The 20,917-nt window shown below is 31.9% G+C and overlaps 4 protein-coding genes across 4 annotated transcripts; all 4 read left to right on the top strand.

The window, feature by feature from the left end:
- The first annotated feature begins 1,027 nt into the window (after positions 1–1,027).
- LOC139906989 (uncharacterized) lies at positions 1,028–1,728 on the top strand. The gene has a single exon (XM_071892908.1). It carries the CDS (start codon positions 1,120–1,122, stop codon positions 1,654–1,656), a length of 537 nt encoding a protein of 178 aa, XP_071749009.1. The 5' UTR covers positions 1,028–1,119; the 3' UTR covers positions 1,657–1,728.
- Positions 1,729–4,580: 2,852 nt separating this feature from the next.
- Positions 4,581–5,243, top strand: LOC121128386 (uncharacterized). Its single transcript, XM_040723967.2, has one exon. It carries the CDS (start codon positions 4,620–4,622, stop codon positions 5,241–5,243), a length of 624 nt encoding a protein of 207 aa, XP_040579901.2. The 5' UTR covers positions 4,581–4,619.
- A 2,939-nt stretch (positions 5,244–8,182) lies between these two features.
- LOC121127979 (uncharacterized) lies at positions 8,183–8,888 on the top strand. The gene has a single exon (XM_040723560.2). It carries the CDS (start codon positions 8,193–8,195, stop codon positions 8,814–8,816), a length of 624 nt encoding a protein of 207 aa, XP_040579494.1. The 5' UTR covers positions 8,183–8,192; the 3' UTR covers positions 8,817–8,888.
- Positions 8,889–19,164: 10,276 nt separating this feature from the next.
- Positions 19,165–20,006, top strand: LOC121128477 (uncharacterized). Its single transcript, XM_040724064.2, has one exon. The coding sequence runs from the start codon at positions 19,232–19,234 to the stop codon at positions 19,841–19,843; it is 612 nt and encodes a 203-aa protein (XP_040579998.1). The 5' UTR covers positions 19,165–19,231; the 3' UTR covers positions 19,844–20,006.
- The last annotated feature ends 911 nt before the right edge of the window (positions 20,007–20,917 follow it).

Below are 20,917 nucleotides of genomic sequence, written 5' to 3' on the forward strand. Positions count from 1 at the left end.
TAGAAAAATATTTTGCCCACAATTTGATCCCCGCTTCCTGTACTTTGTACATTCACAATTCTATGTGGATAATTTGTATTAAGATACATTTTTTGCTTGAAATTCTTTGGAAATAAACATATTAAACAATATTTATAGTAATAAATAATGTTTTTGTTTTTTAAATTTTTCTCAAATATAATTAATTGTTAAGGATAAATTTATGATGAACAAAATTTGAGAAAGACAAAGTGGTGCAGTTTGAATAAATCGGGGGATTGGAACATGATTTATTCCGGAAAAACAATCTTCTTAAGACCTTTATGAGGAAATGTGGCCTCCTAGCTCGCCGGATCTGAAGCCCTTGGAATACTATGTTTTGGGAGAGTTTAATAAACGTGCACAAAACCCTGTTGACTGATTTCAAGTTCCATTCTTGATGGAGTGGCCAACAGAAACAAGGAGCTCCTCCTCAATACCTGTGCCAGATTCAGGGGTAGGTTAGTGATGTGGTTGAAGTTGGATGTAGTTGGTTCGAATGATTGACTTCACTATGTCTTAAGATAAAACAATAAAATTCCTTTACTTGGTCGTTAAGTAAACTTGATAATCTTTGAACCTTCGAATCTTAGCATTTGATGGTATACATCTATGAAAACTAGTAAGTTCACAGATCTGTCTTTCATAAACAATGGTTGTATGAATATAATAAAATAAAAATAAGTAATATAAATTTGTAAATTTGATACATCATATAATGACTTATGTCATAATTGAAAAATACGTTATAGAAGAAATAAATTGCACTTTGTGCACAACATATACCAAAACTGCCATACTATGTATGAATACAAATTAAAAAAAGGCAACAACAATGTACAAATTTTTTACTTAGTGAAGAAGTAGACATGTTGTCTGAAAAACACTTGAGGAGTTCTATTTAACGTATTCTCAGATTGAAAGGCGTGGTAGTAAAAACAATAAAATAAAAAAATATTATCAAACTCACAGTATAAAAGGTTCATGTAACCCTCTCGAAAGGCATCAGTTAATGAAAAACTACCCCTCAATTCAAAACAAATAACAAAATGATTAAGATTGTCTTCGCTTGCACCCTTCTTGCCTCAGCCCTTGCTGACAATGCTCCATCATACCATGCTGTTCCTTCTCCAGCATACCATGCTCCAGCAGTTCATCATCATCAAGCCCCCTGCTCACTATGATGAGAGCCCTCAGCCCTACTCCTTCCAATACGGAGTCTCTGATGGATACTCTGGTGTAAACATTGCTGCTCAAGAAAATGCTGATGGAAAAGTGACCCATGGATCCTACAAGGTTGCACTTCCCGACACTCGTGTCCAGACTGTGACATACACTGTTGATGGCTATAATGGATTTGTTGCTGATGTTGCTTATGAGGGAACTCCCGTCTATGATGAATATGTTCCTCAACACAAGAACCAACACCAAGCTGGATCCTACCATGTCCCAACTCCTTCTTACAAGCCTGCCCCCGTCTCCGCTTACAAGTCTGCACCTGCCCCTGCCTACAAGCCAGCTCCAGCTCCTGCTTACCAACCTGCTCCAGTTCCATCTTACAAACCTGCACCAGCCCCTGCTTATAGACCAGCACCTACTCCATCCTATAAGTCTGCTCCTCTTCCAAAATACGCCTAAATACTTACTTGCATTGAATCCATTTAACTTATTTATTTATTCGTTTGCTAAATATAAATTCTCCATTTCCAATATTCTCAGCTCATATATTTATTTGCAAAGATTAAGATAATAATCAGATACTAAAATTTATTAGGAATTACTTTGGTTGATCCTACTTAAAATATCTAAGGTTGTTGTTTGGCGTCGTCGAACAGACAAACTTTTTCTAAAAAATATAAAACATAACTACTGAGGCAATAGTCGGTGTTGGATAATGTTTTTCAGGAGCAAACTCACATGTGGTACTCAAAATCAAAACATAGATCTTTCTCCTTCAGAATAAAGTAATAATAATAATAGCTTGAAAAAAATAAAATAGGACATGATGAGTCTGGGATTACTTTAGTTTTCTAGAGACTACCTGACAGAGCCTTAGTTACACATACTTGATGCTACATGCAAAATGCCTGAAAGATTTCATTAATATGACTACATTGTTATATCTTAGATAAAAAATAAGTATATGATATACATCACAGAGCACACTATATTCAGTGCATCCGGTATACACGCTCGATACTACATCCAAAACGACTGCAATATTTCAACAATACATTTGACTACATTGTTATTTCTTAGATCAAGAATATGTGTGCGATTTATATCAGGGAGCACAATAGACAGTAAACCTTGTATACTCATCGATACCACTTGCAAAATACCTGCAAAGTTTAGTTAAAATTACTATATTGTTATTTCTTAGATCAAAAATGACTGCTTTTCTAATATTCATAAAGAAAAACTTTGCTTTATTCACTTTTAAAAAACTGGTTAAGTACAAACAATCCATGATTGCTTTAAATTCAACGGTGTTAAACCATTATCAGTTAGGTTGCTACTAACCTGCCTAGCAATTGGAACGATATTATTAAGGATAGATACTTTAAATAATATTTTTAATAGAAAAACTGATGTTGTCTATTCAATTTCTTAATTTTTTGAAAGAAAACGATAAATTTTTAAAATAGAAATTATCGAAGAAATTTGATATTCAATTTAATTATGCCTTATTTCTCAAGAAATTTAATATTTTTTCGAAAGGTGATCATCAAACCAGCAAGGAAAAATATCATATATTTGCCGGATACCCCATGTGGTTCATTGAAATCTGAACACTTATTAATTCGATAATTAATGAAGGTTGAGTGATTGAAGTTAATTTATATTTCCATATATAAAAAAATTAACAACTATTAACAAAACAAAACAAATCCAAGCTCTCAAGCTTATATACTTAGATGTTTGGTTGTGATGAAGCAGCTGTTCTTCATATTCACAAAGTATATTGGCTTCTCTAATAGCAACCGGGATTCAACACTACGCCCATTGAGTTCAATATAATAATTTTTACTGGGAATGTTGTCCACTGAACTACGTCGCTCCAATAGCTTGCCTCGGACTCAAATGTTTATTTAAAATGACCTTAGAAAAGCCTATACAGGCTTGATCTTATTTAGTGGAACACATTTTATTATTTTTAATTTTTCAAGAGTAATATTTAAACAAGGGGTTTTGTGAGGACATTTATTTAAAAAAAATCAATTAAATATAATGCACAGCATAACTTTTATTCAATATATGAACTCTCAGCTCTAATAACTGCCTCAATACTAGGCCTAAGTTCCTTGCAGACATTGACTATGTAGCCTTACTCAATCTTGCTCACTCTTTCTTCATGAAAGCCTCTTGAGACGGGACACTTCTGTGAGGACTAGGACACGCCCTCTCCTCCAGATGCGCCTAGATTGAGTAGTTCAAGGGGTTCCTGTCTGGAGAGGAAGTCGACCACATATTGAGGTCCGAAAAGTCAGGAAAGTTGTCTCTCAGAAAGGCTTGTACCTTAGCTGTGCGATGCCACGTAGCTCCGTCTTGTGCTAAAACAAAGCTGTTTCCGTACTTTTCTTCCACCCAGGGGTTATGCTTACTTATCCAGAAGTTCGATGTAAGGATTTGCGTTCAGCCGATTTTTCCTCTCCACAAATAACATCAAAAATCCATGATAAACATTTCCTATCAGCGTTACTTGTGAAGTACGTTTCATAGTTTTGACAATTATTGACTTTAATGTAAGTTAAACAAATTGGTTGCCCGAATATATTAGTATTTGAAATGCTCCCCCCTTCCTATTACTTTCTCCTACGACTATAAATAAACATACCGCATTAGTAAGTAAGATTAGTTGATATTTTAATAGTGACTGGAGCAAAAACATTTTATACCAACCAAAACCCTTGCAAAATAAATTTTGTTGTTATGTGTATTTATCTCAAATTCTAATAACTTTTGATTTTATACAAAATTTTTTTTTTAGTTCTACAGTATTTTTATTCTATATAAGTAGACTACAAAAGAAAGATCCACTTTTAGTACGATGTATAAATGAAACAGCATGCTCAGGAATTCACTCAAAGAAAATGATACAAGCAAACCATCTTCAATTGCTCCATCATGACAATTCGAAAAATAGTCAGCAAGTAGTTGACATCATATGAAATCTTGGTTTGGGATTCCTTCCAGTTTTAAGACCCCAATTTATGATGCAACACTATTTAAATTACAACAACTGAATTTTGACTTAAAATCATTCAATAATTTTGATATTTATATATAACTAAAGTGAGAATATAACCTTTTTGCGACGTTGTTCTATGCGTGTATTCTAGTTTCTTATTTATTGATTGATAATTATTTTTCTTATATGTATTAAACATAAAGTTTGTCAGAGTTTTTGAAACATTTGTATATATAAGAATCATATTCTTTTCCTTCCTCTAAACAGAAATCAACTTACTTATTTTTCTTAGACAGTTAAACAATTTGACCAAAAGGCGGGGTTAAAAAATAACACAACAATAACACGAGCATAAAAAAAAGAAGATAGTATAAAAGGTTCATGTAACCCTCTGGAAAGGCATCAGTTAATGAAAAACTACCTCCAATTCCAAACAAATAACAAAATGATTAAGATTGTCTTCGCTTGCACCCTTCTTGCCTCAGCCCTTGCTGACAATGCTCCATCATACCATGCGGTTCCTTCTCCAGCATACCATGCTCCAGCAGTTCATCATCATCAAGCCCCTGCTCACTATGATGAGAGCCCCAACCCCTATTCCTTCCAATACGGAGTCTCTGATGGATACTCTGGTGTAAACATTGCTGCTCAAGAAAATGCTGATGGAAAAGTGACCCATGGATCCTACAAGGTTGCCCTTCCCGACACTCGTGTCCAGACTGTGACATACACTGTTGATGGCTATAATGGATTTGTTGCTGATGTTGCCTATGAGGGAACTCCCGTCTATGATGAATATGTTCCTCAACACAAGAACCATCACCAAGCTGGATCCTACCATGTCCCAACTCCTTCTTACAAGCCTGCCCCCGTCTCCGCTTACAAGTCTGCACCTGCCCCTGCCTACAAGCCAGCTCCAGTTCCTGCTTACCAACCTGTTCCAGTCCCATCTTACAAACCTGCACCAGCCCCTGCTTATATACCAGCACCTACTCCATCCTATAAGTCTGCTCCTCTTCCAAAATACGCCTAAATACTTACTTGCATTGAATCTATTTAACTTATTTATTTATTCGTTTTCTAAATATAAATTCTCCATTTCCAATATTCTCAGCTCATATATTTATTTTCAAAGATTAAGATAATAATCAGATACAAAAATTTATTAGGAATTACTTTGGTTGATCTTACTTAAAATCTCTAAGGTTGTTGTTTGGCGTCGTCGAACAGACAAACTTTTAAAAAAATATAAAACATAACTACTGAGGCAATAGTCGGTGTTGGATACTGTTTTTTAGGAGCAAACTCACATGTGGTACTCAAAATCAAAAGATAGATCTTTCTCCTTCAGAATAAAGTAATAATAATAATAGCTTGAAAAAAAATAAAATAGGACATGATGAGTCTGGGATTACTTTAGTTTTCTAGAGACTACCTGACAGAGCCTTAGTTACACATACTTGATGCTACATGCAAAATGCCTGAAAGATTTCATTAATATGACTACATTGTTATATCTTAGATAAAAAAATAAGTATATGATATACATCAGAGTGCACTATATTCAGTGCATCCGTTATACATGCTCGATACTACATCCAAAACGACTGCAATATTTCAACAATACATTTGACTACATTGTTATTTCTTAGATCAAAATATGTGTGCGATTTATATCAGGGAGCACAATAGACAGTAAACCTTGTATACTCACTCGATACCACTTGCAAAATACCTGCAAAGTTTAGTTAAAATTACTATATTGTTATTTCTTAGATCAAAAATGACTGCTTTTCTAATATTCATAAAGAAAAACTTTGCTTTATTCACTTTTAAAAAACTGGTTAAGTACAAACAATCCATGATTGCTTTAAATTCAACGGTGTTAAACCATTATCAGTTAGGTTGCTACTAACCTGCCTAGCAATTGGAACGATATTATTAAGGATAGATACTTTAAATAATATTTTTAATAAAAAAACTGATGTTGTCTATTCAATTTCTTAATTTTTTGAAAGAAAACGATGATTTTTAAAATAGAAATTATCGAAGAAATTTGATATTCAATTAAATTATGCCTTATTTCTCAAGAAATTTAATATTTTTTTCCAAGGTGATCATCCAAACCAGCAAGGAAAAATATCATATATTTGCCGGATACCCCATGTGGTTCATTGAAATCTGAACACTTATTAATTCGATAATTAATGAAGGTTGAGTGATTGAAGTTAATTTATATTTCCATACATAAAAACATTAACAACTACTAACAAAACAAAACAAATCCAAGCTCTCAAGCTTATATACTTAGATGTTTGGTTGTGATGAAGCAGCTGTTCTTCTTATTCACAAAGTATATTGGCTTCTCTAATAGTAACCGGGATTCAACACTAATCCCATTGAGTTCAATATAATAATTTCTACTGTGAATGTTGTCCACTGAACTACGTCGCTCCATAAGCTTGCCTCGGACTCGAATGTTTATTTAAAATGACCTTAGAAAAGCCTATACAGGCTTGATCTTATTTAGTGGAACACATTTTATTATTTTTAATTTTTCAAGAGTAATATTTAAACAAGGGGTTTTGTGAGGACATTTATTTAAAAAAATCAATTAAATATAATGCACAGCATAACTTTTATTCAATATATGAACCCTCAGCTCTAATAACTGCCTCAATACTAGGCCTAAATTCCTTGCAGACATTGACTATGTAGCCTTACTCAATCTTGCTCACTCTTTCTTCATGAAAGCCTCTTGAGACGGGACACTTCTGTGAGGAATAGGACACGCCCTCTCCTCCAGATGCGCCTAGATTGAGTAGTTCAAGGGGTTCCTGTCTGGAGAGGAAGTCGACCACATATTGAGGTCCGAAAAGTCAGGAAAGTTGTCTCTCAGAAAGGCTTGGACCTTAGCGGTGCGATGACACGTAGCTCCGTCTTGTGCTAAAACAAAGCTGTTTCCGTACTTTTCTTCCACCCAGGGGTTATGCTTACTTATCCAGAAGTTCGATGTAAGGATTTGCGTTCAGCCGATTTTTCCTCTCCACAAATAACATCAAAAATCCATGATAAACATTTCCTATCAGCGTTACTTGTGAAGTACGTTTCATAGTTTTGACAATTATTGACTTTAATGTAAGTTAAACAAATTGGTTGCCCGAATATATTAGTATTTGAAATGCTCCCCCCTTCCTATATTACTTTCTCCTACGACTATAAATAAACATACCGCATTAGTAAGTAAGATTAGTTGATATTTTAATAGTGACTGGAGCAAAAACATTTTATACCAACCAAAACCCTTGCAAAATAAATTTTGTTGTTATGTGTATTTATCTCAAATTCTAATAACTTTTGATTTTTTTTTAGTTCTACAGTATTTTTATTCTATATAAGTAGACTACAAAAGAAAGATCCACTTTTAGTACGATGTATAAATGAAACAGCATGCTCAGGAATTCACTCAAAGAAAATGATACCAGCAAACCATCTTCAATTGCTCCATCATGACAATTCGAATAATAGTCAGCAAGTAGTTGACATCATATGAAATCTTGGTTTGAAATTCCTTCCAGTTTTAAGACCCCAATTTATGATGCAACACTATTTAAATTACAACAACTGAATTTTGACTTAAAATCATTCAATAATTTTGATATTTATATATAACTAAAGTGAGAATATAACCTTTTTGCGACGTTGTTCTATGCGTGTATTTTAGTTTTTATTTATTTATTGATAATTATTTTTCTTATATGTATTAAACATAAAGTTTGTCAGAGTTTTTGAAACATTTGTATATATAAGAATCATATTCTTTTCCTTCCTCTAAACAGAAATCAACTTACTTATTTTTCTTAGACAGTTAAACAATTTGACCAAAAGGCGGGGTTAAAAAATAACACAACAATAACACGAGCATAAAAAATAAGAAGATAGTATAAAAGGTTCATGTAACCCTCTCGAAAGGCATCAGTTAATGAAAAACTACCTCCAATTCCAAACAAATAACAAAATGATTAAGATTGTCTTCGCTTGCACCCTTCTTGCCTCAGCCCTTGCTGACAATGCTCCATCATACCATGCTGTTCCTTCTCCAGCATACCATGCTCCAGCAGTTCATCATCATCAAGCCCCTGCTCACTATGATGAGAGCCCTCAGCCCTATTCCTTCCAATACGGAGTCTCTGATGGATACTCTGGTGTAAACATTGCTGCTCAAGAAAATGCTGATGGAAAAGTGACCCATGGATCCTACAAGGTTGCACTTCCCGACACTCGTGTCCAGACTGTGACATACACTGTTGATGGCTATAATGGATTTGTTGCTGATGTTGCCTATGAGGGAACTCCCGTCTATGATGAATATGTTCCTCAACACAAGAACCATCACCAAGCTGGATCCTACCATGTCCCAACTCCTTCTTACAAGCCTGCCCCCGTCTCCGCTTACAAGTCTGCACCTGCCCCTGCCTACAAGCCAGCTCCAGCACCTGCTTACCAACCTGCTCCAGTCCCATCTTACAAACCTGCACCAGCCCCTGCTTATAGACCAGCACCTACTCCATCCTACAAGCCTGCTCCTCTTCCAAAATACGCCTAAATACTTACTTGCATTGAATCCATTTAACTTATTTATTTATTCGTTTGCTAAATATAAATTCTCCATTTCCAATATTCTCAGCTCATATATTTATTTGCAAAGATTAAGATAATAATCAGATACTAAAATTCATTAGGAATTACTTTGGTTGATCTACTGAAAATCTCTAAGGTTGTTGTTTGGCGTCGTCGAACAGACAAACTTTTTCAAAAAAATATAAAACATAACTACTGAGGCAATAGTCGGTGTTGGACAATGTTTTTCAGGAGCAAACTCACATGTGGTACTCAAAATCAAAACATAGATCTTTCTCCTTCAGAATAAAGTAATAATAATAATAGCTTGAAAAAAATAAAATAGGACATGATGAGTCTGGGATTACTTTAGTTTTCTAGAGACTACCTGACAGAGCCTTAGTTACACATACTTGATGCTACATGCAAAATGCCTGAAAGATTTCATTAATATGACTACATTGTTATATCTTAGATAAAAAATAAGTATATGATATACATCAGAGCGCACTATATTCAGTGCATTCGGTATACACGCTCGATACTTCATGCAAAACGACTGCAATATTTCAACAATACATTTGACTACATTGTTATTTCTTAGATCAAAAATATGTGTGGGATTTATATCAGGGAGCACAATAGACAGTAAACCTTGTATACTCACTCGATACCACTTGCAATATACCTGCAAAGTTTAGTTAAAATTACTATACTGTTATTTCTTAGATCAAAAATGACTGCTTTTCTAATATTCATAAAGAAAAACTTTGCTTTATTCACTTTTATTAAAAAACTGGTTAAGTACAAACAATCCATGATTGCCTTAAATTCAACGGTGTTAAACCATTATCAGTTAGGTTGCTACTAACACACCTAGCAATTGGAATGATAATATTAAGGATTGACCCTTTAAATAATTTTTTTAGTAGAAAAACTGATATTGTCCAAACAATTTCTTAATTTTTTTTGAAGGAAAACTATTAAATGTCTTTTTTTTGTGAGAACTATTAAAATAGAAATTATCAAAGAAATTTGATATTCAATTTAATTATGCGTATTTTCTCAAGAAATTTAACATTTTTTCGAAAGTGATCATCTAAACCCGCAAGGAAAAATATTTTATATTTGCCGGATACCCCATGTGGTTCATTGAAATCTGAACACTTATTAATTCGATAATTAATGAAGGTTGAGTGATTGAAGTTAATTTATATGTCCATACATAAAAACATTACCACCTACTAACAAAACAAAACAAATCCAAGCTCTCAAGCTTATATACTTAGATGTTTGGTTGTGATGAAGCAGCTGTTCTTCATATTCACAAAGTATATTGGCTTCTCTAATAGCAACCGGGATTCAACACTACGCCCATTGAGTTCAATATAATAATTTTTACTGGGAATGTTGTCCACTGAACTACGTCGCTCCAATAGCTTGCCTCGGACTCAAATGTTTATTTAAAATGATCATAGAAAAGCAGTCTAAACCCTATATAGGCTTGATCTTATTTAGTGGCACATATAGTGGAACGAGAAGGCAGACTATACCAATGCTGGCCAGTTTATTTTTTGTTCTTAAGATATGTCTCCCTAAAGCTTGTTTGGTTGGGATGAAGCAGCTGTTCTGCTTATTCACAGTAAAATCAATGGTGAAATTTTTTTTACCAGAAAAGAGTTAATCTTTGCCCGAAATTTCGTTGGCCTTTAGAAAATTTAGAATCTTTTTGGTTTTTCCAACCGTCTTAGCTTGCTGTTTTCAGAGATGATGTCTTGTCCTCCTCTGTGATTTTGCACCAATATCATTCCAGATTGAAAATAATAAAATGTGTACCACTAGATAATATCAACCCTATGTTATAATTACCCAAAATGAATATAAGGGCTCAATGAATAAACTCAATGACTTAGACTACCTCTGAATATCATCACTGCAAGACATAATCAAACTATTAAATTACTTCCTTTTGATATTCATGACTCTAACTCGCTGCATTTAATACATTTATTGGTCAATCAATACTCGTAATATTCACATATTCCAACTATGGTAGGTCCAAAGTTGGATTTTCTACGTTATCGGTCTCTTTTTATGCTCGTAATCTAAAGTTTGAATTATTATGGGCTTAAAATTATCTCAAAATAAATATGAAAACCCAAAATGAAAAAATTTAGAGCCTACAATTAGGCCCATGACTACAGGAAGGGGAATCATACACTCTTGTCTTAAATTTGTTGTCAAATTTGTCGAAAAGAAAGAATTTTGTCAAAATATTGATTTTTTTCTTGTCACAATTAAAAATATATAATTTTTTGTTGTCAATGAATTTTTCTCGCTTTTTCTTTAATTGGAGGTTATTGAAATCATATTTTCTTAAAGAAGGTCATTTTTATCAAATATTCAAATACCTGTACTTATAAGCAAAGACTTGAGACTCGACTAGGAACTGTATTGTAAGGAATATTCTCTTGGACTTAATATGAAGAGATGCAAAAATTGCAGTTATTACGTATTATGTTGTTTTTCTTCAACATTCTTTATTTGGTTTATATATTATATAGAATATACATATATAAATAAACTGGAGCAATGGGGTGCAAGTAAACTACTAAAAAAAAAATCATATCGCTAGATGATGCGTCATACTTGGGCCTTGTTCATATAATTGAAAGAAAGAAAAACTACGGTGAATTGCATTTGCATTTCAAAAATGTCCCAAAATTAAAATATTAGAATTTGATCTCCTAATTCCAAATATGGTCTTAGTTTTACTTTATCATATTCAGGGGCTTCAGAAAAAGCCTCCAAAGTTTTTTTATATTTTTGACTATTTTTAGATTCAAAGCTTTTTGAACTACTTGTTGTTCAAAATATGAATAATAAATTTCAAAGCCTAATGCTAAACAATTCCAAAACAATTTTGAAAATGTATTTAGTATCTTTAGAACTTGAGTTCTCCATGTTTAAAGTTTTTTTTCAGAGGCTTATAGCTCCAAAAATGATAAATCCAGAAATTGTAAAAATATCTCATTTGATAGCTGAAAGTCGGAACTATCATTTAACAAAGTCTCCATTCAGAAAACCCTCTATATCTTTTTAATATTTCAAGGGATATAGCTCAAGCTTATTTTTGAATGATCTAATAAGATCAATTTATTTAATTACTGAAGGACCATATAGGAAGACAAAAAGAGATCAAAAGGCTAGGAAAAAACGTGAGGATATCAAACATTTTGTCGCATAAGTTGAAATAAATCCGGACCTTCTTCATAGGGAGAATACACCATTTGTCATATTAAACAATTGTTTTCAATTCAGATGAAGTTTCCCAATTTGCCATCGGAATCAGATCAGAAATCCAAACTACTGATCCTACAAAATCAGTATTTTTATCATATGATTGCAGATGCCCAAACAGAAGTTATTTTCTCCCATGAGTCCTCGTTTTACTAGTTCTTGCTTGAGTTCCATTATTGTCCAACCAGAATAATTTTGATCCATAATACATCCAATTATGGATAACTTGTTAAAATAGGTACATATTCAGAGAATAATAAAAGATCAATACAAGTAAGAATTATAAGTAAAATGTACAATAATTATTCAAAAGATTCTCTACGTCAACTTAAGTTCATACGTGATTATTGACCAGACATATAGCAAATTTTAGTTAAATTTAAATATTAAAAGCTCAATTATTATCAAAAAACGATTTTTTTTTGTCATTTGCATCGAAATAAACAATGATCTTTTGCATTTAATCGTAAAGGATATTAATTATATATCTATTTTGTGTATCATAAAATTATTCAAACAATGTTTCTGAACTAAAAATTTGGTTTAAGAGGTTCCACTTTTCGAAACATCTGCTTAATAGATAAGATATTCAAAATCAGTATTTGAATTCTTACGCTTAAAAATCATATTATTAAGAAGAATATCAATATGACTGTTTATGCTTCTGGAACTATGCATATACTTTTACTGAAACGTTGCAGAGCATGTATTTTTTATACCTAAGAACAATTTTTAAAAAGTAACAGCTATTAACAAATTAGATATATAATAAAATTTATTACAATTCTATTGTATAGCAATGATTAATAAGATATTCTATTTATGATATATGTATTCAGTTTTCTAGAGACTGAGTATGACGCGCCATCCCTTGGATGATTTTGAATCATGTTGTTTACATCTCACACCCCATTGTGTAAAAAGTACACAAATAAACATTCTAGTATATACTTAATGCTCTAGGGTAGAATTTCAACTAATATTCTAAAAATCAATATTTAAAAAAAAACAATAGTAAACATGCAAATTAACAATTATGAGAAATTTTTGCCAAAATTTCTTAACAGCCTTTTTAAAATACTTCGATGATTCGGTGAAGTTGATGGAAGGTACCGGGTTTTCTTCCCCCGCAAAATTTCGTGACTCACATCCTGATTTAGGGATTTTCATTGTGAGAGAGACACAGCGGCCTGAAGCTGCCAAGATGATACCTCTTAACTCATCCTCCCGAAGAGGCTGATAGTTAGTTAGTCGGCTGGCGAGGGAGGGCTTTACAATTAAGAATGGCAAAGTCAAGAGCCCTCTTTACTCTAGAAGTCTTTTAAATTCCAAAAGAACAAGACTTTTAGAATATTTTTCTTCCCCATTTGTCTGCCTCTTTAGATTTATGGATACAAAATATTTAAGGATATCATTTATTCCCCTCAAAGAAGACATTATTTTCCATTTTCCAATCTAAAGTGTGGCCCAAACGCTTACTAAGCAGCTCCCAGAGTTCATTCAAAGCTGTATCAAAGTTTAAGGGGCAATCTTAACGAGCCACAGTTATGGCGTTGAATAATATTTTGAAGAATTAGCTCGTGGAAATCTTATTCTACCATTGTTAAGCAATTTTTCTGAATTTAAATTATAAACTGTCAGCTAATTGGTTAGTTGCGGACTTGTTGTAGCCTTATATAAAATTAAAAGTATTACCAAATTGTTATAGAAGTAAACTTTTTTTTGAAAGTTGAATTTTTTCCAAAAAGAAATTCTTTTGTTGACAATTTTATTTTTACTTATTATTATTTTATTTTTTTTATCCTTCCTACACCATCAAGTAAATGGAGTTCCACAGTAAGATAGTGTTTGCAAAGATTAAGGAATAACTTGTGGAAAAGAATATCTTGCGTTAGATGGGACTACAGATAGATCCAGACATTACTTATTTCCCCATGGATCCTCCCGGAGCATGAAGACTTGTACTCAGAAACTGAAAAATACGACACATGAGGACTCAGAACCAGAAGGACCCAGAGGACTTGGGCTGAACACAGAAAAAGTTGGACTCAAATATAGCTCTGAATATTTGATCTAATGCATCTTTACTCTTTTCTTTAATTATATTTTGTATTTACTATTTAGAATGATTAATAACTATGGAATATGAAAAGGATCAAAAATATAATTTAGGTACAAAATAATTAATGAGAACTATGAATATAGGTTGAATATACGAGTATAATCTTAAAAATATATCTTAATATTTTGTCTGATACACTGATTTTACTATGTAGGTTTTATCCGTGATAACCTCGACGAAAAGTTGACGGGGCCTCATTCATGTGTACCCCTTTAAGTCGTGCGTACAAATTTCCCTATAACAAAGTTCTGATAGACCTATATGAATAACATTATCACTGCTGATTTATTGATTACATCACTCTTTTCATACATACCATAGAGACAGAATTGAAGTGCTCGGCGTAGTAATCAATCGTTTTCGATAAATAGAGTTAAGAAACACAAACTTTACTTTATAGATAAGAATGATGGTATTTTCGAAGTAATGAGGACAGAGCATTGATATTCTGTTCAGACCATGAAGTAGACAAGTGACATTTAACACCATTGGAAAATATACCTTAAGGTTTTCGATTACTTTTATACAATAAGCTGCACCATGGATAATGAAAACCTTTAGTCTCTCACCACAGAGAATGGAGCCAAAAATATTGTTAAGACTCTTGACTTCAACTGTTCTATTGTTAGCCTTCTTCACATTTTCAAAATGTATTAAATAAGGGTAACCTCATAATTACCTTACAGAGAACCAATCAGTACTCCAGTCATTGACCGTAGTTTTGTCTAAAACAAGTAGATTATGATTTTCTACAAGCTCTTTCTTAGTCTTTGAGAACACTACTTTACTTTGGGACTCCATTTGACTTTTGATGGCGTAGCGAGAAGGAATGAATAGGCCAGTATAAAGTTTCATGAATTTTAAAAGATTTTACTGACAATAGTATGGAGTGGGACATTTGAGGAAACATGCATCTTGTTCATATCTGATATAAAATTGGAAGCATAAGGACTTGATTAAATTATATTCTTTGAATAAAGCATCAAATTATTTCGTGAATACGACTTTGGTTATGCTGCTGAAATTCAAATTTCCTAAAGGCTTGAATTTGAAACCACAAATACAAAAATTTGGAAGCTTTGTCATAAATCTAGACTTTTTTCTCCTTAATATTTAAACAATGTTAAAATATAAAATATAGTTGTTGTATCTATTTGTTCTTGTTATTTGCCTAATGTATAATTTAAAAGATGTTAGAATTCTTCATAAGAAAAAATATTAATATTGAAATCATAGGTGCAATGAGTCTTAGAATAAATACCCTTAAAAAAATTACTCTATAAGCATTATATTTTATACAATTAGAAATATGTATAAATTTTGTTTTAAATAAGGGGGAGTACAGGCTAAAAAATAAAGTTTTTATTTTTTATTTTGATATAATTTTTAATAAAACTTTGAAGATATCCATCAAAATTATACATTTAAACAACTTGGTTGTCGTTTTTTGTGGTCTTGATGATGACAATGGAGTTGTTCTTTGAAGTCCTATACAATATTAAATCCGATTCTTGGCAATATTAATTTATGTAATTAAGAAGCTAATATAATTTAAACATTTAGAATAAATGACAATTTATTATTGCAATATCAAGGATCCAAATTGTCAACTCAGTGCATGCCTTTATTGAAAGAATTACCGTTTAAGTAAACAAATGATCCATGACTAGATCCTGATCCTCAAATTTGAAAATTTGGTAAGTCATTAAACTATGATAAAAACTGAGTAAGATATTGGATTAATATTGTAATTATACTAGACTATACAATATTGGTTCGGAAATTATGGCTATGATAAAAAGTTCTTATTGTACTAAGACTAGAGTTTAAAATCGACTTCTGAGTAATTCTTGCCAATGTTTTTACTAGTTACGGAGTAGGGTTTGTGTTTAATTCAATTCAAACTCTCTCAGGGTTGCTAACAACTGATCTAATAAAACTTCATGACAGCTAGGTTATTCTTCTCCCAAGTATTCTTCAAATTGTCCGGGTTAGTACATTAATTATTTATTTATTTTTTTGCATCGTGGTGAATAGCATAATTTTTTTCTCTTTTAATATTCTTTTCGTAGGTTTACGATTCGGTCGTTCCTAGAGAAGAAAATCCACATTATTTATATGGACTTCAAAGAAGACTCCTAGGTTAGTTATAACATTTAAAAAAAATCTTCATATCTCAAAATGTGAGATATATTATAATTATAAAATATTTAATTACTGATGTCTTAAGACACTTTTCAAAAACTTATTGTACTAGCTTTAGACCCAGGAAACAGGAATCAGTGACAATTAAATATAACAACAAACGCTCAGACAATATCTTACATGGTACATATTTTCGAGATATTTTGCTTTTTTTAACAAAACATGATTATTATGTTGTTTTATACAACTACGTGGAGTACGTAGTGGTCATTCACCTATCTACAAATATCCAACAATGACAATATAGGATAACCGTTTTTTTTATGTGCGTGCCTTTTTGTGTCTAAGTATCTATGGCACAACATGGACACACATCATGGCTTCTTGACGACGACATGCATGAAAGCTTTTCAATGTCATGAATTTATCCAACCCTCTTCCTACCCTTGTTTCTTGTTAAGATATACAGACATAATATATCGATAAAGAACTTCTGTCTGATTTCCAAATGACCCATACTTCCCTTGACAACAAAGTCCTTTTATGGGAATTAAAGTTATTTTTCCCTACGAGACATTTTTTTTGTGAATGATACTTTTAATTTGTCCTGTTACTTGTAGAATTACTGTGTTATTATATTTGGCTTTTTAACAAAGAGGACATGTAGTTCAATCAGTCAAAAAAATTGTTCTTGAGGAGGTTATAATATTCTGAAATAAATACATTTATTAATTAAATAGTGATATATTTGGATTTCTGTTTTTTATTCATATAAGAATCTTGGATTGTGATCGAAATAATCGATTTTCAACTGTTTTTTCTATAAGAAAAACAGACACTTATGAACTCATAAAAAAGTCCCGGGAAATTACAAAGGCGACCCTAGGGATCGGGCTGGAGGTCCTATAGTCCCCTGAACCCAAATAAAGGAATTTTTGCTTTTTACTATGAAATTATATATTTAAAAAATTGATATTTAAATATTTTTTCAAAAATGTAAAATTCAAAACTAAATTTTTACCATTTTTTTTTTTCAAAAATTAATGATTTTTAGTAAATAGCTATAGATTTTGGAATCTCATATTTGAAAATCATTAAAATTTAATTAACGAAATTTTTTTCCAAAAAATTTAATTTTTTCTAAACAGCTATGGTTTAACCAAAAGCTAAAAAATTTGAGAAAAGCTGTGAATTTTTGGATGCATTTTTTGTGAAGAAATCTGAATTTTCGAAATTGTTCAAATACGAGCGAAAAAATGAGCTCCGCTCATTGCTTTACAAAACGAGTGCTCACAAAATTAGTAACTGAGAGGGAGCGCGCTCAGGATTTCTTGATCGGATTAACTCAAGCTCTCAATTTGAAATTCCTTTGTTATTATACGTGGTGCCTCTACTCCTTCTCCGTAAATAATATCATTTTTACATAAGTCCATTATTATATATGCATATTTCGGTCAATTACAAGCTTTCTGTTCAATTTTCTGTGATGAATTTAAAATATTAACAATACTTTAAAGCCTTCATTGGATTTATGAGACATAATTTGGTCCCTTATGAAGTTCTAATTCTTTTATTGTGACAATTAGTTTTTACTACTTAAAGTACAATTTGCAATGATTCAAAAGGATTACTCAGTATAATTTGTTCATATAAATTAACAATAATTGTTTGTAAAAGAATACAAATGTAATCAAGATTCAATTTTGAGAAAAAATATTCCTGCCTGCTTTTGTGTTTACGGTCCATATATTTAAAAACAAAATCCATAAACCACTATAATTATTGTTTGAGAAGATATATTTAAAAAACAACTTTTATTTGAGATTATTAATTTTTGGTTGTTTCATATTATTTTGCAAATTGTATTACTTATTGACTTGCATAACTTCAGACTTAAAAAAAATAATATTCATGCGTCAAATAATTGTGTTTATTCAAAAGATGTTCCGAAAATGTATTAACAAGCTAAGAAACTAAATGTTGTATATTTTTAGTGATGGAGTAATGAGTGCTGTTTTTCTGCAAATAATATTTTCAATCTAACCCAGATGTTTCAAATAAAGATTTTATATTGATTGTTTTTTAATCTATTTTCATTTATTTTAAATAAACGGATTAAACGGATTATTAAGTCCAAGATGAAAAAAAAATTAAATAAATGAAACTAAAATTAATTTTCTTAATTTAATTAAGAAATATTTCCATTATTTAAAAAAAATATGCCAAATCATTTTGAAATACAAATGTTGGAGTAAATCTAAACAATGTAACTTTTTTATTTTTTTTATTTGCAAACTTTCAATATTTTGTAAATGATTGTAAATATACTTGTTTTTAAATTATGCTCGATAGTTAATTATTGATTGGTTAATAAGCTTTACTAACCATTGTTTTAGAAGTAATCAAAAAATATATATATATATTAAATGCGGATTTATTCATATGAAAATCATAATTAATAATTCAGTCATTCACCTTACAAAAAAATAAAGCATCAACGGCTTGAATATAAAGCGTAAGAAACTTTTATAGTTTGACGCAACACCATTATATTAAAAAAAAAAGAAGAAATTCAATGTCAAGAGGCGGATGGGTTGAAAGAAGACGGCTCCTCCTTCCCAGTTGTTGCATAGAGGAAGAAAAAATCACTCACATATCATTAAAGTAATTTCACCTTTTTTTCTCAGACACGATAAAAAAACTTACAGTTACACTTCAATTCAAAAGCATAGTTACAATAGGCGGGGACTTGCATAGTATAAAAGGTTCATGTAACCCTCTCGAAAGGCATCAGTTAATGAAAAACTACCCCTCAATTCAAAACAAATAACAAAATGATTAAGATTGTCTTCGCTTGCACCCTTCTTGCCTCAGTCCTTGCTGACAATGCTCCATCCTACCATGCTGTTCCTTCTCCAGCATACCATGCTCCAGCAGTTCATCATCATGAAGCCCCTGTTCACTATGATGAGAGCCCTCAGCCCTATTCCTTCCAATACGGAGTCTCTGATGGATACTCTGGTGTAAACATTGCTGCTCAAGAAAATGCTGATGGAAAAGTGACCCATGGATCCTACAAGGTTGCACTTCCCGACACTCGTGTCCAGACTGTGACATACACTGTTGATGGCTATAATGGATTTGTTGCTGATGTTGCCTATGAGGGAACTCCCGTCTATGATGAATATGTTCCTCAACACAAGAACCATCAACAAGCTGGATCCTACCATGTCCCAACTCCTTCTTACAAGCCTGCACCAGTCCCCGCTTACAAGTCTGCACCTGCCCCTGCCTACAAGCCAGCTCCAGCCCCTGCTTACCAACCTGCTCCAGCCCCTGCTTACCAACCTGCTCCAGTCCCATCTTACAAACCTGCACCAGCCCCTGCTTATAGACCAGCACCTACCCCATCCTACAAGTCAGCTCCTCTTCCAAAATACGCTTAAATACTTGGTTTAAAGCCACTTAACTTATTTATTTATTCTCGTGAAATATATGGATATTTCTTAATATGTGTTTATATTTTACATACGAAATTACCTTGAACTTGAATACATTTTTATGGGCATTATTAAGAATTTTATTATTTATTTTTTCTTAACTCCATAACACTTTATTATTGTAATAACTGTTCATTTAAATAAATATCTTTCACATATTAATTAGTCATATTTGGGTAAATAATTTCTCAAAAAAATCAAGCCTATAACAAATATCAGGGTAAAAATGCGTTTTGTTTTAGTTATATTATATGGTATTAATTATTATATTTTTAGTACATCTAATGGGACTCATTGACATCAGAGTACATTGCTACTTAAGCATTTGGTTCACTTTAAATTGCAAGAAAGCGGGAGAGTCTTAGGACGATGGCAATATTTTTTTTCTTTTAACTCAATTTTTTGGAACTTATTTCATTTAGACACATCATAATTTAACACAACATACCTGCAACTACTTTTTAGTGATTGAATCTATTTAGAGATTATACCAACATGTAGTTTTTAAACTCAATCACACTCAAAGTCAGTATAGTCTTATATCTCAATGAAAAGTTTAGAAAAATGATTTTTTTGAAAATAAAAACGGCTTCACGTTCTACAATTATAATGTATATTTTGGGACTATCACTTCTTTATGTTCTGGAATAAGAATCTTTTGTTATAGATCCATGTTTTTCCATTATCCTTCGTCTGTATAAATGTAAATGCAAAGGAAAGTATTATTTGCATGTTTGCAAGCATAAAAAAAAAAATTAAAAGTTGAAATGGTAATAAATTAATTTGAATAATTGAGCTGCATATCTGTAAAATTTAAACCCCTCTCAAGTACTCTTTAAATAGTCAATTGTAGTAGAAAAAACGTCATTGTTCGAATTTTAAATAGTTTTGAGAAGTAACAAATAAAAAAAAACAATTATATTTGAATATTGTATCATTCAATAAAACATGTGTTCTCAACAGTTTTTGGGTGTTGGCCAAAATGAGATGAAGAAATCATCTTGCGGGACAATCGAATGA

Source organism: Lepeophtheirus salmonis, chromosome 13, assembly GCF_016086655.4.
Source record: "Lepeophtheirus salmonis chromosome 13, UVic_Lsal_1.4, whole genome shotgun sequence".
Lineage (NCBI taxonomy): Eukaryota > Metazoa > Arthropoda > Copepoda > Siphonostomatoida > Caligidae > Lepeophtheirus > Lepeophtheirus salmonis.